Genomic DNA, 15,674 nt, shown 5'->3' on the forward strand with positions numbered 1-15,674 from the left:
CTTGCCAGGCAGGCGCTTTTGCCGCTGAGCTAAATCCCCAGCCCCTAATGCCTTTTTCTTGCCCTAAAGGTCATACCTATTTTAGGAAGGGTTGACCAAGATAGTTTGTAGACCAGTTTTGTTTATTTTTTTTATAAAGCATATGGCTAATCACTATTTCCTTAGAAATCTTCGTAAATTGAGCTCTTCATCCTGAATATTTGAAGCCTAAATGCTAGGTTTCTGGAGACTTTTTTTAAAATCAGAATTCTATCATAGCCTTTTAAGTATTCAGATTTAAACTTGTCATAATGATCTGTACTTTCGTGTACCATTGCTCAAAAGTTAATTTTGTTGAACTTTTGTACTATTTTATTAGTTTTTTTTTTTTTTTTGCTGTTTGTATTTTTTAAATTAAAGGAATAATGCATATGTATAATAGGTAAAATTAAAAATTTAAATAAAGAAAAATTCCCTTGTAATCTTATTACATTAGTTCATATTTATTAATAATCTAGTGTGTGTTCCCTTTATACCTTTTAGTATGTATACCTGCATTTTTAAGAGTTCTTAATTGTACTACTTTAAATTAATTTTAAAAATTTTTTGCTCATAGGAAAAAACAGAATCTCTAATATGCCAATATGAAGCCATTAGCCTACTTAATTCCGAGCGTTATGCCCGCCTCGAGCGGGCACAGGTCTTGGTGAACCAGTTTTGGGAAACTTACGAAGAGCTTAGCCCTTGGATTGAGGAAACTCGGGCACTGATAGCACAGTTACCTCCGCCTGCTATTGATCATGAACAGCTCAGGCAGCAACAAGAAGAAATGAGGGTAAGGAACGTGCCAAGTTTTATTTCATTGCCGAATGAAAATGGGTTCTGTAATCTTTTTCAAAACTGACATATTCGTTAGTGCTTACTAGGTGCAAGGTTTGTGTTATGAAGTTAATTCTTAATCAGTGAAAATTTCCTTTCACAATAAAAATACATGTTGAATTATTTTTTCTTATTCAATATGACTAATGAATAAAATTATGGAAGTATCAAGACCCTTTACAGAGGTAAAGTAATAATTAACATAATGGTAGAGTATTTGCCTAGTGCAATAATGGCTAATCTTTCAGAGACAGAGTGCCCAAACTGCAAGCCAAAACCCACTTACTTATCACAAAGTGCCAACACTGTAATTAAACCTGACTATTAAGGTTTTAGTTTAGAGAAAACAACTCATACATTAAAAGAAAAACACAGTAACAGAGCTTTCAGTGATACAAACAGCCCATGGTGCAGCGTGTGCAATGGGTTTGCCACCACTGATCTAGTGTATGTAAGGCCCTGGGTTCTATCCCCACCACTGCAAAAACAAAACAGAACATAAAACCCCACCTTTTTTAAAAAAGGAAATTTGGACTATTTCCAAGGATGTGCAAATATTGTCCAACTGAGGCTGTGGTTGGATGTCTTCTCTGCAGTAGGCCCCAGTTGGAGTGAGAGCTCTGAAGGAATGTCAGAAAACATTTGCTACATATAGTTAAGATGAAAGGGAAATTTTTACACACTTCAACTCATGTTATTATCTTTACTGATGCATTTTTAATGATTAGTTTAGTGCTTAGGTTTATTACTGTTCCCATATCCCTGTAAGTAGAAGATTTAAACTGGAAGTAGCTAATAGTAAAGTCAAGGAGTAGTCAGATTACCAGATTAGTTGCAATTCATAGCTTATCCTGCTTGATGTCTCTCAGTCTGGTATGGTAGACAGATAATAAATCATAAATTACAGTATAGCACATAAAGGTATTTGTGAGTAAAGAAGAGAGTAGAATAGACTAGTATGACATGGCTGGCTTCCAGGTTGATGAGAACACCTGAACTAGTTTTAGAAAGTTAAGAGACTAGCTGCGCATAGTGGTACATGCCTATAATTCAAGCACTTGCAAGGCTGAGGTAGGAGGATCACAAGTTGAAAGCCAGCCTGAACCATATAATGAGACTCTGTCAGAGAGAGAAAGAATATGAATGAGAATGTAAGAGAATTAGCTAACATCAGAGTCCAAGAATACAGATGTTTTTCCGTTTTCCCATAAATGGTGACATGGTAGGTTTTGCTGATTTTTAACAGTTCAGTTTGTTCCTCTCAAAGCTGTGATCAAGTATATAAATAAGTAAGCTGGTATAAAATGCTCGGTATGTTTTTTGTTTTTTGTGGTGCTGGAGATCAGAGGCAGAGCTTCATATGCACAGTGTGTGCTCTACCACTGAGCTACACCCTCAGGACTGTTCATTATATTTTTATCCATATGTCTTTCCATAGCAACTGAGGGAATCCATTGCTGAACACAAACCTCATATTGATAAGCTACTAAAGATAGGCCCACAACTAAAGGAGTTAAACCCAGAGGAAGGGAAAATGGTGGAAGAAAAATACCAGAAAGCAGAAAACATGTATGCCCAAATTAAAGAGGAAGTGCGTCAGCGGGCTCTGGCTCTGGATGAGGCTACCTCCCAGTCTGCTCAGGTATGTGTATGTGTTATACTCCTGTAATGTTAAAACTGGTTGCTATGCTAATCAAAAGGTCTTGGTGTCAGGTATGCCTGTGTACTTGGGAATGTACAGACTAGCATGTCAATAGTACATATCAACAGAGGAGCAAGCTTTGCCTACCTGCATTTGTATTTCCAGGAACATTGGCATACTGACACTCTCTGGAGGGTAAAGTGCACCTTGGCTGGTGTACATAATTTTTTGTTGATAATTTCCCTGAAAATTTTATATTGTGACGATCGTTTACCAAGTGTGATTTTGGATAAATTTGTCGGGTAGATCCTAAAGCAGTGACTGCCTCAGCAAAAGTCCAGAGCCTGTTGAGCCTGTTATCTCTGAGATTTAGAATGATGTAGCACATTAGCCGTCTTATTCAAGAAGCTACCAGCTTTCTAATTGAGAGAAAGATACTTCACTAGGGAGAAAAGCCAAAAAGAAGCGTAGAACACCACAGTGGACTTGAAGGCATGTAACTACATAACTTTTCAACTAATACTGTTAGTAGAACTTTGTCATGTCTGGGTATTTTATTCCTATGTTTAGTCAGTATTCTTGGTTAATATTTGTACTTACTCAAGTTTTTCCCCCCCACCTCCCGTCCCATCTCTCACTCACATTGTGGAATGTGTTACTTTGTGTTGTTGCTGCCTGCTCCTGTCTTCCCCACATCGTCACATTTCATTGTTGTGTTGACCGCGCCCACCATAACAGATTACAGAGGTAAGGTACCCACCCCCATTGGGATTAGGGGATTCTTATACAGCTGAAAATTGAGGCCATTACCTATAAAGAAATTTCCTGTTACATTAGAATAAACTGAATCATTACAGTGTATTGTGTCGCTTGCATTTGGGGTGGATTCCAGAAGTGAGGGGGTGATGGGAAGTGATTCTGTTATGGACTCTAATAGGACACATTAGTTTCTTTTAAGAGGCTCATTTAACTAGTTTGCCATCTTTTCTCCCCATTCTGTAGAATGGTAAATGAGAATTTACTTCATAATTGTAGTCATGTTACTCAAAATACTGGAAAAGTGAGACGGTGTCAGGTTTTTTTAGAATAAAGTGAGATTTGGCCTTTCTTAATTACTTTTCATCATGCCAACATTTTCTTCTGGCTGTTCCATACAGTGAGTTGTTAAATTGTATGCCCTGATACTCTTAAACTCTGCCTCATGCAGCATATTAAGTTCCCCGTCCATGTGCACAGCTGGTGGAGGGCATCTAACTTGTTAGTCTGATCTGTTGCATGCCAGTGTCATCTGCGATGTTGACATACTGACTCACCAGTTTCATGGTCTTGTCCCTTTTTGTCATATTAGTTGGGGTAGGAAAATAGTGTGATGGCACTAATAACTTCAGTTGATTTCTGGCATATTACTTGATCTCTTCTGACCCTGAAATTTAATACTGCCCCTACCACAATGGGGCAGCTCTGGGGTACTATACCCAAAATGGTTTCTTAGCTAACCCCAACACTTACGAGCTACCAGGCTAAGTTGAGCACAGGTTATCCTAAACAGTAGTAGATTTATGCCTTGTCCTTATTCCCTAACATTTCACTAAGAAGTGTGATGAAGTGTTGCACTGTTAGCTAATGTTCCAACTTTGTTTAGTTCCATGATAAAATTGAGCCCATGTTGGAGACTCTGGAGAATCTTTCATCTCGCCTCCGTATGCCACCCCTCATCCCTGCTGAAGTGGACAAGATCAGAGAGTGCATCAGTGACAATAAGAGTGCCACCATGGAACTCGAAAAGCTGCAACCATCTTTTGAGGCCCTGAAGCGCTGTGGAGAAGAGCTCATTGGGCGATCTCAGGGAGCAGACAAGGATCTGGCTGCAAAAGGTACATGGTCAATATAATTATTCTCAGAGAAAAGTCGATTAATTCCAAACTGCGATCATCTTGAGCATCCTACCAAATGTATTTCATTGAATGTAAAAGCAGCCTGCAAATAATGAGTATTCCACAGAGTCATTTGGAAGTCATTTAGAATTCAGGACACATTTTCCTATTGAAACAAGGTTACAATTGGTAGTTAGATTCCCAGGCCAGGAAACAAATGCTTCTTTAACCCCTAATGTGGGCAAACCACAGTATCAATAGTGGTTAGAACATAACTACCTTTTATAACATTTTCCATGGGAAACACGCAAATCTAGCGCAGAATACTGGAAGTAGAGTTCCCCTCTTTATTTTTATCTCAGCAGCACCTTTATATTGGATTTCTAGACTGCTTCTGTGATCCCTTTTTGTGGGGGACCAACATAAACAGAAAATGTTAGTGTAGAAGTAATAGTATTAAAACTAATGTGGAAAACTAGTCATCAGTTACAAACTTTTAGAGCTGCTTTTAAAAGATAGTTTCACTGAAAATGTCAGAATTAGATGAAATTTCTGGTGAGACTGCTTTGAAGTATTTGGAGAAGTCCTACTCTTCTTTATCCCCCTCAGAAATTCAGGACAAACTGGATCAAATGGTGTTCTTCTGGGAGGACATCAAAGCTCGGGCTGAAGAACGAGAAATTAAATTCCTTGATGTCCTTGAATTGGCGGAAAAATTCTGGTATGACATGGCTGCTCTCTTGACCACCATCAGAGACACCCAGGATATCGTCCACGACTTAGAAAGCCCAGGCATTGACCCCTCCATCATCAAGCAACAGGTTGAAGCTGCTGAGGTAAGGAAAAACCAAAACTTCTCTTAAATGTGTCCTTTAGCAAAGCATTTTATCCAGGTATGTTGTGTTAGCTGCTTTAGCCAGACTGGGTACTTTGAAAGTATTTTGGAAGTTTTTGTTTTTTTTGTAAGACTTTTTCCACTTGGAAAATAAATACCTGCTTATTGTAGTAAATTTCTTTAACATAGAAAGACAGACAGGCAGTAGAAAAGAAAAGCCAGTTCTGCACGCGTCATCCAGAGTTGACAGTTGTTGCTTTAACGTCTGTTTCTTAGCGTGGGCCAGCGGTGCAATGGGTGACATACATTTCTGTAATCTTTCTAGGGAGTCTGGTCTATAATAAATGTATATTTTTTCGCATCTAGTCCCCTTAGCACAAACAAGCCTATCTTGGTGTTGCTTTTTATATTCCCTATTTTAATTTTAGATATTTTCCCAAGTAGAAATTCTTCTCCTCACCCCTCTGTTGTCCCTTGAAACGGTGTTTTAAGATCTGGAACAGAACTGGCTTTCTTCAGGGTCATATAGCCCAGCATTACCATTGTGCAAGTCTGTCAGTGCTGACGTTTGTGACTTGCACTGTACTGTTTGCCCCTTGTTTATATTTTTCTTTGAAATTAGACCACTGCTCTAGATTATAATTTCCCTGGAGGCAGGAAGCATTGAGCTATTAGTAAATTATCAAAGCTCACTGTGTCTTTCCCATACTGTCCAAATTTTTATTCTTGCAGTTTTATCATTGCATGCTCATCATATATGTATATGTATATGTATTTGATATATGTTGTATTTTCTATATGTACAAGCAATAGCCACTTGGAGCCTGAAGCTACACCATCTGTTGTTGTTTTGTTTTTTGTCTTTTTGGAGACAGGGTCTCGCTGTGCAGTTCAGGCTGGTCTTGAGCTCACTATGGAGCCCAGGCTGGCCTTGAACTCAAAACGATCCTCCTGCCTCAGCCTCCTGAGTGCTGGGATTAAAGACATGCGCCCCCACACCCGGCCACAATCTAAATAAAACAAAACATGAAAACCATTGAAAGTTTGTGAGCCAGGCATGGTGGTACATGCCTGTAATCCCAGCACTCAGGAGGCTGAGGCAGGAGAATTGTCGTAAGTTCGAGGCCACCCTGGGCTACAAAGTGAGCTCAAGACCCTGTAGCTCAGCGGCACAGTGCCTGCCCGGCAAGCGCAAGGTTGTGAGTTCAATTCCCGGTACCGGAAAAAAACAAAAAACAAACAAAAAAAAGTTTGTGAGAGCGACAGTTGTGCTCAGTGTCTGCTCTTAATGCACTGTGAGTTTGGGAAGTTCTGTTCTGCTTTCTGCTGTGATTCACATTTTGTTCCTTTACATGTAGACTATTAAGGAGGAGACAGATGGTCTACATGAGGAGTTGGAATTTATTAGAATCCTTGGAGCAGATTTGATTTTTGCCTGTGGTGAAACTGAGAAGCCCGAAGTGAAGAAGAGCATTGATGAGGTGTGGAGAATGGATGAAACATTCAGATGAAACATTAGTGGATTCTGCCTGGAGAGTGGTATTAATTTAAAAATCTGATGGAATGTTTTTCTCCTAGATGAATAATGCTTGGGAGAACTTAAACAAAACATGGAAAGAGAGGCTTGAAAAACTTGAGGATGCTATGCAAGCCGCTGTGCATTACCAAGACACTCTTCAGGTGAGAGGCCAGGAGGTGACCACCAAGGAAGTGCAGGCTCCATCTTCTCTGGGTCATTTTCTAGATTCAGTGCAAGAGAGTATATCACCGTCACAGGACCTCAGTGTTCTCACACCTCAGATACTGCTGTTTCCACGTTTCTAGCCGAAGATTCTCCCTTCTAATGAGAAGAGTGGATGTCTGAGTTTCTACTCCTGCCATCTTCGTCATCATTGCATTCTTATAATTATACTCATTTAACTTCACAACTAAATACTTTACTAAGGTGCCTTACTAAGGCATCATTTTCCAGAGGTTCCATGCCCAGGTCATCATGCAGTATAATGTTAAGAAGGGTAGTAATAACTTCAGGTGCCATGCTTTTGTTTATTTATTTTTTTTTTTCTGTATTTTTATTTTAGGCTATGTTTGATTGGCTGGATAATACTGTGATCAAACTCTGCACCATGCCCCCTGTTGGCACTGACCTCAACACTGTTAAAGATCAGTTAAATGAGATGAAGGTTCGTATCCCAGAACAGCTTTGGAAGAAAAGTTGCTTGGTAGTTTTTAAAGGCTTGGTTTGATATTAATATTGAGTACGTTGTTGATAGGAGTTCAAAGTGGAAGTTTACCAACAGCAAATTGAGATGGAGAAGCTCAATCACCAGGGTGAACTAATGTTAAAGAAAGCTACTGATGAAACAGACAGAGACATTATACGAGAACCATTGACAGAACTCAAACACCTCTGGGAGAACCTGGGTGAAAAAATTGCCTACAGACAGGTGAGGCGAGTGGATAAGGGCATAAACAAACTGCCGTTGGCTCTTTTTAAATTCCCTAACAAATCTTCCCTTTCTGTCTTATTCTGAGCAGCATAAGCTAGAAGGTGCTCTCTTGGCCCTTGGCCAGTTCCAGCATGCCTTAGAGGAACTTATGGGCTGGCTGACTCACACCGAAGAGTTGCTAGATGCTCAGAGACCAATAAGTGGAGACCCAAAAGTCATTGAAGTTGAGCTTGCAAAGCACCATGTAAGTATTTTCATTTTTCAACTCCAGCTCTGTTGGTTTGAGACCAGATACTGCCTCCTAAAGCTTTTTGATGTCATGTATACCTTAGAGAACCAGGTTTAATGGTACTCACAGAGATGAATTAATGTCATTGAACATCTTACAGGTTCTGAAAAATGACGTTTTGGCTCATCAAGCCACAGTGGAAACAGTCAATAAAGCTGGCAATGAGCTTCTTGAATCTAGTGCTGGAGATGATGCCAGCAGCCTACGAAGCCGCTTGGAAACTATGAACCAGTGCTGGGAGTCTGTGTTGCAGAAAACAGAGGAGAGAGAACAGCAGCTGCAGTCAACACTGCAGCAGGTACGTGCACCATCCAAGGTAGAGTGAGGAGGAGGTCTGCATGCAACTAAGTCAGGAAAGCCACTGGTAGAGACCCTCATGAGACTTGTCTGAAAAAAAGTTTTTATTAGGTGGCTCTTCTTCTATTAGTTAGTAGCTCAATCTCTTTATTTACTATTCAGAGTAAAAGATCTTCACTATAACCAAGCCCATTCACAGATTTTAACTTTTTTCTTGTATCAAGTTCTTCCCTCTTCAACAATCCCTTAATCAGTTAGTCCATTCATCAGATATGTACTGTGTTACAGTGAAGTCTAAAGGATTCTGCTAGACTCTAGCAATAAACAAATACACTGTGCCAAACCTGCCACAGAAGAACTAACCGAGCACATCCCCACATTCCTCCCTTACAGTTCCTCATAGGATTCTTTACATTTGAAGCCGAGACTTGACTGCTTATATTGCTGATGTCTTTCTCTCCAAAGGCCCAAGGTTTCCACAGTGAAATTGAAGATTTCCTTTTGGAGCTGACTAGAATGGAGAGCCAGCTGTCTACATCTAAGCCCACAGGAGGACTTCCTGAAACTGCTAGGGAGCAGCTTGATACACACATGGTAATGATGATTTCTTCAAATGGAGCATAAGCACCCACATTCGGTACTTTCTTTCTGCGTTCACAGAGATGTATGTATCTAAGAATATGCAAAGGAGTGCATTTTCACCAGTAGCATGCAGTACACACTTGGTTACTGCTGCTTATCCGCTGGCTTTCGTGCCTTCCAATGCGTGGCAGCAGTTACGGGAGCAAATCAGCCAGAAGGGCACCAGTGAGCTGGTGAATTTTGAGCTGACCTATTTGGTCAGCATAACAGTATAATCAGCAGGTCATGGATCAAGAAGCCAGATAAGGGGCTGGGGACGTAGCTTGGTTGTAGAGCATGTGTCTAGCATGTACAAGGCCCTAGGTTCAGTCTCTAGTACTGGAAGAAAAAAAAAAGATAAATGTTATGTTTATATTTAAGAAGACTGTGCAATGGGGTTAAGGGACATCAAAGATTCTGACAATATTTCAAGAAAGTATTGAAGCTGGGCATGGTGGCGCATGTCTATAATCCCAGTACTTGGAGGCTGAGGCAGGAGGATCTCTGCAAGTTCAAGGACAGCCTGCTAGTACTACATAGTGAAACCCTGTTTGGAAATATATACATTTCATTGAGAAGAAAAGACAACATGATTTCTAGGCAAGTCCTTCATGAAAAGGAGAAATAAATTTTTGATCCTAAAAAATGTTTTTTATTCTGTTTACTTGTGACAAGATTATTTTAGTATTAAGGAAGAATGGTGGATTTTATTCCTTAACAGCTCAGTACTTGTACTGGATGCAAAAGCGGCTTTTAAATCAAAATAAGCTCTTCTCGGGCTTTTCCAGATTGTACTGCTGAATCTTGAGTATCTATAGGGAGTGGGTATTATTGATGTCTTCCTTGTTTTTTTTTAGGAACTATATTCCCAGTTGAAAGCCAAGGAAGAGACTTATAATCAACTGCTTGACAAAGGCAGGCTCATGCTCCTAAGCCGTGATGATTCCGGGTCTGGCTCAAAGACAGAGCAGAGTGTAGCACTCTTGGAGCAGAAATGGCATGTGGTCAGCAGTAAGCTGGAAGAAAGAAAGGTATCATCACAAAGCCCTGTATTTGAACATTTACTTGGTGATAGTAATGGTAATGTAATTATCACCTTGTTTCTATGAAGATTTTTCAAAATTAATGTAATAAGTTGCAAAACTGATTCTCTGTTGTCTTCATATTATTCCACCTATCTTCTATTTCTCTTTCCATCCTTGTAAAAAATGCGTTGAGTGTTTCTGTCGACAGTTGCTTTTATAATTACTCATTCTGTTTCTCTGCCAGTTAAGATCTTACTGTCTACTACTGTCCAGTGGTGGACTTTGTGTCCCATATTAACAACCCATTTGTATTAACTGCTTAAAACAGGGTTTTGTTGGAGTTGGTGAGTTAGGATCCAGAGGTGGGAACAGGGCAGATAAGGAGTGTGACTAATAGTTTCCACAAGGTATTTGGTTTCCAGTATAAGTACAGTGTGCAAGGAACTTTACTAAAAGTTCAAAAGAGAAGGAAATTATAGGACTTCCCACTGTTTTATCAAAATCAAGTTTTCTTCTGTGTAATAGTAAAGGCAGTCAAGATGAAGACATTTTTATGAGTATAGAGTTTCACTCTGTTTTCAGTTAGTCAGACTGTGAAGTAGGCATGCAAACCTGTTGGGCACACCCACTCAATAAATACTTACTTAGAAGCGTATACCAGATACTGTGCTAGTTCATAGTGGAAACAGTAGAGGAACAGACCCTATCATTATGAAGCTAATGGGCAGAAAGACTTAAGACGGATTTTCACACGTACAGATGAACATTTTGAGGGAAGCATTAATTTCATACAGTCCTTCTAGCATGGGGTTCAGTGATTGTGATATAAAGAATGGCCAGAGGACCTGAGTATACGGCTGTATTCTAACCTGTGACAGGTTCCTGCATAGGCAGAACACAAAACTGAGACTAGATAAACTGAGGTAGAGTCTGGTTCATAATCAGTACATTTCCTAAGAGTGGGGCAGAATGTCTCAAACTTTGTTAGTCATCACCTGAACTGATTAAGCAAAGCCAAGTGTCAAGGATAGCTATTTCTGATTTTGTAGGTGTATTATGTTCAGGATTGTAAAATCATTTATTAAATGTGTATGGTGCTATATTGCTATAGATATAATGAATGATAAAGGAACATTCCTGCTACTTAGGAACTTGGAGCATATTAATTTCTAAACATTCCTGTGGCCGATTTAAAGTAGACCTTACTTTTCATTCTCTACCTGACTTGTTTAAATTGGGTCAGTTCCTGTGTACCCCAGCCCCAGTACTAAGGATCAAACCCAGGGCTTCATGCATGCAAGGCAAGTGCTCTACTACTGAGCTACATTTCTAGCCCTGTACATTTTTAAAACATTTTTCATAAGGTTTTCGGTGAGATTACCGAAGTAATGTGAAAGTAGGAAGAAGAAAATAAAAATCGTAATCTAACACATCAGCTAGAGTTAATACCAGTTAACACTTTGGTATGTATCTTAGATTTTTTTTCCCCTATGAATACTTTTTTGGGAAGCAGGTTCTTGCTATGTAGTACAGGCTGGCCTTGAACTCACTGTGTAGCCCAAGCTGGCCTCAAACTCACAGCAGGACTCCTGCCTCAGCCTCTTGATTGCTGGGATTACAGGTGTGCACCACCACACCCAGCCTGTGCATTCATTTTTAAGATATTCTGAATATACTCCCTGTTTCCCAGTACTGGAGACTGAACTCAAGGAGTGCTGAACTAAGTCCCAGACTTTTTTATATGTATTTTTATTTTGAGATGGGGTCTCGCTAAGTCCCCAGGTTGCCCAGGCTGGGCTAGTAATTTGGTCTTCCTGCCTCAGCCTTCTGAGTAGCTGGGATTACAGGTGTGTGTCACCACATTCAGCTTGGATATTCATTTTTAATGACCCGTTGTTGTTTTGCTTTGCCTGCCTGGGTGTTGAGCTGTAAGAACAAGTGGTCAGGGGCGGAAGTTCCTGAGGGATGGAGCTTATGGACTATGGGATTGGAGTGTATTCCTGGTTATTAGCATTTGTCCTGAATGCCATTACTTTGCCATTCTGATTTAGATCAGTGTGTCTGAAAATTTTCATCCACTGGTGTTAGATTCTTACAGTTTTTGTTTTAATTTTTCTCATTACTTTTTCTACTTGTGGGATAAGCATACGTTTTAGACCCAGCCATTTCATGTTTCACATTTCTGAAAACATGTATTTAGACAGCATTATAGTGGACATTTTCTTTACAGCCATGTGCTTTTCGTTTAGCTCTCTTTACACCACACAAAAAAAAAAAAAAAAAAAAATTAAACGAAACTCAGAGCAGGTTGTGGGCCCTGCAGCTCTCCCCACCAAGGGTCTGTTTACTTACATTTGTCGAGCAGTTTGCTCTGTTCTTCCATGTCCCAGGAGGGGGATAGCGGCTGAGAGGGGAACTCGGTCACTGATTATATGCCTTCTTTCTCTACGTAGAGTTCTGATCCAGTTGTTTCAGTTTTAGACACTGACATTAAAATGTCCACTTCTTCACACAAAAGGTGTATTTGGAGGCTAAGTAAGGCTTCCAATTTGGAGGTTATTTCATTTGGTGTATAATTCATGCCTTTGCCATTGAAGCTGTAATTCCTAAATTTAGCACTTTTCTTTCTGTCTTTTATTTAAAACTCAGTTAAAGCTGGAAGAGGCCCTCAACTTGGCAACAGAATTCCAGAATTCCCTACAAGAATTTATCAACTGGCTTACTCTAGCAGAGCAGAGTTTAAACATCGCTTCTTCCCCTAGCCTGATTTTAAACACTGTCCTTTCTCAGATAGAGGATCACAAGGTAACTGTGACTCACGGTGTTACCTTTCTTTTGGTGGGGGGAGTAGTTTTTTCTCACCTTAAAGATCAATGTTGTTCCCTCAGGTTTTTGCTAGTGAAGTAAATGCCCATCGAGACCACATCATAGAGCTGGACCAAACAGGGAATCAGTTGAAGTTCCTTAGCCAAAAACAGGATGTTGTTTTGATCAAGAATTTGTTAGTTAGTGTCCAATCTCGGTGGGAAAAAGTTGTCCAGCGATCTATTGAAAGAGGGCGATCACTAGATGATGCCAGGAAGCGGGCAAAACAAGTAAGTTATAAAAGATGTTAATTTATTGAACAAGCTTAGGCTGCATGTCTGAGCATCTGTAATGGTTCTCATAAATGAATTATGCAGTTTGCTTATTTGTTCCTGTTGCAACATCTTTCTTATATAATTTTAGTTCCATGAAGCTTGGAAGAAACTGATTGACTGGCTAGAAGATGCAGAGAGTCACCTAGACTCAGAATTGGAGATATCCAATGACCCAGACAAAATTAAACTTCAGCTTTCTAAGCATAAGGTGAAACAGTTAATTGATTTTAAGTGCTGGCTTGGTATAAGCTTATAGCATGTGTAAGATTAGAAATCAGAGCTAAAGACAAGATGGTGAAGGGTTTCTTTTTTCTTCTTTTCTCAGTCCTGGGGCTTGAACCTAGGGCCTGGTGTATGCTAGGCAAGCACTGTATCACTGAGTTAACACCTCCAACCCCAGCCCCAGGGTTCCATTTTATATCTAGGCGCTGCAGGTGCTGTATAACCATGACACTGCTTTTACTTTTCAGTAAGAGTACAAGCAAAGTGGTTATAGAAGTAACCAACCAAAACGATAGGCTTTTAGAAATTGCTATGTACTGCTGTAAATGGCGTAAAAACAAAAATTATAAAATCCTTAGGGTAGGTTATTATTAATTTTAATTTGGTTTAGTTTTTTTATAGAATATATTCTTTTCTCTTGCGGTACTGAGGATTAAACATAGGGCCTCACACACTAGGCAAGCACTGTATCACTGAGCTACATCTATAACCTTTTTATTTCATTATCAGACATTAGTCCAGTCTGGCTTTGAACTTGTGGTCGTCCTGCCTCAGCCTCCCAAGTAGGTGGGATTACAGACATATTCCATCACACCCAGGCATATTTGGTCACTGTCCTGAAAACTCAAATTTTTTATTGTTGATCCATATTAAGACATTATTTAATTTCTGTGTGTGTGCTGAGGATTGAACCCAGGCCCTTGCAACTTTTTTTTTTTTTTTTTTTTTTTGAGACAAGATCTCACTGTGTAGTTTAGGCTAGCCTTGAGTTCAATGTATAGCCCAGGCTGGCCTCAAACTCTCAGCTATGCTCCTGCTTTAGTCTCCTGAGTGCTGGGATTACAGGTGTGCCGCACCATACCCGGCTCAATTGTTTATGTTTTAACATCATTTTGTTTGTTTATTTTATCATATGTTTATTTTTTTCTTTCTCAAAACAGGAGTTTCAGAAAACACTTGGTGGCAAACAGCCTGTGTATGATACCACAATTAGGACTGGGAGGGCATTGAAAGAGAAGACTCTGCTGACTGATGATGCACAGAAACTTGACAACTTACTGGGAGAAGTCAGAGACAAATGGGATACTGTTTGTGGCAAGTCTGTGGAGCGGTGAGCATGAAGTCCCCTGTAGAGTAGACAGCATGCCAGAAGTAACTAAGAGACTGATGGTGATAAAGCTGATGCATCTGTAGGAGGCTTTGAATTCACCATTAGGTTGTGATTTAAATAGAGTGTGTTACAGTTTTTTAAACTTGAATCTTACTTTATTAGCAAGACAGAAGCCTGTAAAGTTATACCAACAGTAACAGAAGATCAATAACTCTAAATATTTATAAAGCACAAATTTGTAATACCACTAATTGTCTTATACATTCTCACTGTGTGTCAGGCACTATGCGTATTCTCTTTATGCATTTAACCATTACAATAACAAGCCTCACCGGGCAGTTACTACTGAATGTGTTCCAAACAGTGGTCCCTAGTTATTAACGCTTATAAGAACCAGTGAGGTGGCTACTCTTCTTACTCCCATCTTACAAGTGAGAAAATGTTCACAAGAGGTTTCTTAACTCCCCAAGATCACTCAGCTAAGTAGCAGAGCTGGGATTTGAACCTATACAGTTTGGTTCTAGAAGCTATACTTTCATCCACTCATACCCACTAGGCTATGCTAAATATTATCATTTTTGTGTACTATTCATACTTCTAACTTTTCTGATGAGGCTATTGGGCTTCGGAAAGGTAAAGAGATGGCCATTTCTCACACAAAGAGTATAGAGGTGAGAGTTCAACTCCTCTGACTCCACACCATTACCCAAACCAATCATCATTCTCTGCCTAGGGTGCTACAAAGTAATTAACACAGACCTCAGGTCATCAGGGTATGTCCTTGTATCATTGGTTTATAAGATTCCCAAGAGGTATATATCCATACCCTAACCTATCTTATGCACTATACTTAATGCATTCTAAAGAGTAGTTTTAAAATGTCTGTGAAGCCGGGTGTGGTGACTCATACCTGTAATCCCAGCACTCGGGAGGCTGAGGCAGGAACAAGTTCAAGGCCAGCCTGAACTGTATAGCAAGAACCTGAAAAAAGATGTCTGTGCATCTCTCTGAGTCACTTTTTAGTCTTAATTGTTCTAACATGAAATCACTCTAGAGTTCAAGCAGTATTCCTTTTCAGTAGTTAGAATTGTGAACTATTCATATAAAGAATCCCTAAAGCCAAGCCTGGTGTTGCACACCTGTAATCCCAGGAGACCTAAGGGTCTCCTCAGAAGGAGACCCTTAAAGTGTTCATTTCCCCTAACACCTAAAATCGAAATGAGAGGTTCTTTTTAAAACCACTTTGAATCTAACAAACCTAACACCATGTTCACCATTCTTTTTGCTACTATTTAATGTAAGCTACACAT

The 15,674-nt window shown here is 39.7% G+C and overlaps 1 protein-coding gene across 2 annotated transcripts in view; it reads left to right on the forward strand.

Annotated features, from left to right (window-relative positions):
* The window catches only part of Macf1 (microtubule-actin crosslinking factor 1), a gene marked incomplete in the record, with an annotated part of 341,157 nt that overhangs the window by 295,846 nt on the left and 29,637 nt on the right, over window positions 1-15,674 (forward strand). For both annotated transcript variants that reach the window (XM_013519481.1, XM_013519482.1), the window contains 17 exon segments: window positions 596-814; window positions 2,297-2,500; window positions 3,239-3,247; window positions 4,143-4,374; window positions 4,984-5,210; window positions 6,568-6,690; window positions 6,788-6,889; window positions 7,291-7,392; window positions 7,483-7,656; window positions 7,748-7,903; window positions 8,049-8,246; window positions 8,711-8,839; window positions 9,724-9,897; window positions 12,541-12,696; window positions 12,780-12,986; window positions 13,120-13,239; window positions 14,195-14,364. In XM_013519481.1, coding sequence (XP_013374935.1) covers window positions 596-814; window positions 2,297-2,500; window positions 3,239-3,247; window positions 4,143-4,374; window positions 4,984-5,210; window positions 6,568-6,690; window positions 6,788-6,889; window positions 7,291-7,392; window positions 7,483-7,656; window positions 7,748-7,903; window positions 8,049-8,246; window positions 8,711-8,839; window positions 9,724-9,897; window positions 12,541-12,696; window positions 12,780-12,986; window positions 13,120-13,239; window positions 14,195-14,364 — 2,702 coding nt within the window.

This window comes from Chinchilla lanigera, unplaced genomic scaffold, assembly GCF_000276665.1.
Source record: "Chinchilla lanigera isolate Chin_1 unplaced genomic scaffold, ChiLan1.0 scaffold00051, whole genome shotgun sequence".
NCBI classification, from domain to species: Eukaryota; Metazoa; Chordata; class Mammalia; order Rodentia; family Chinchillidae; genus Chinchilla; species Chinchilla lanigera.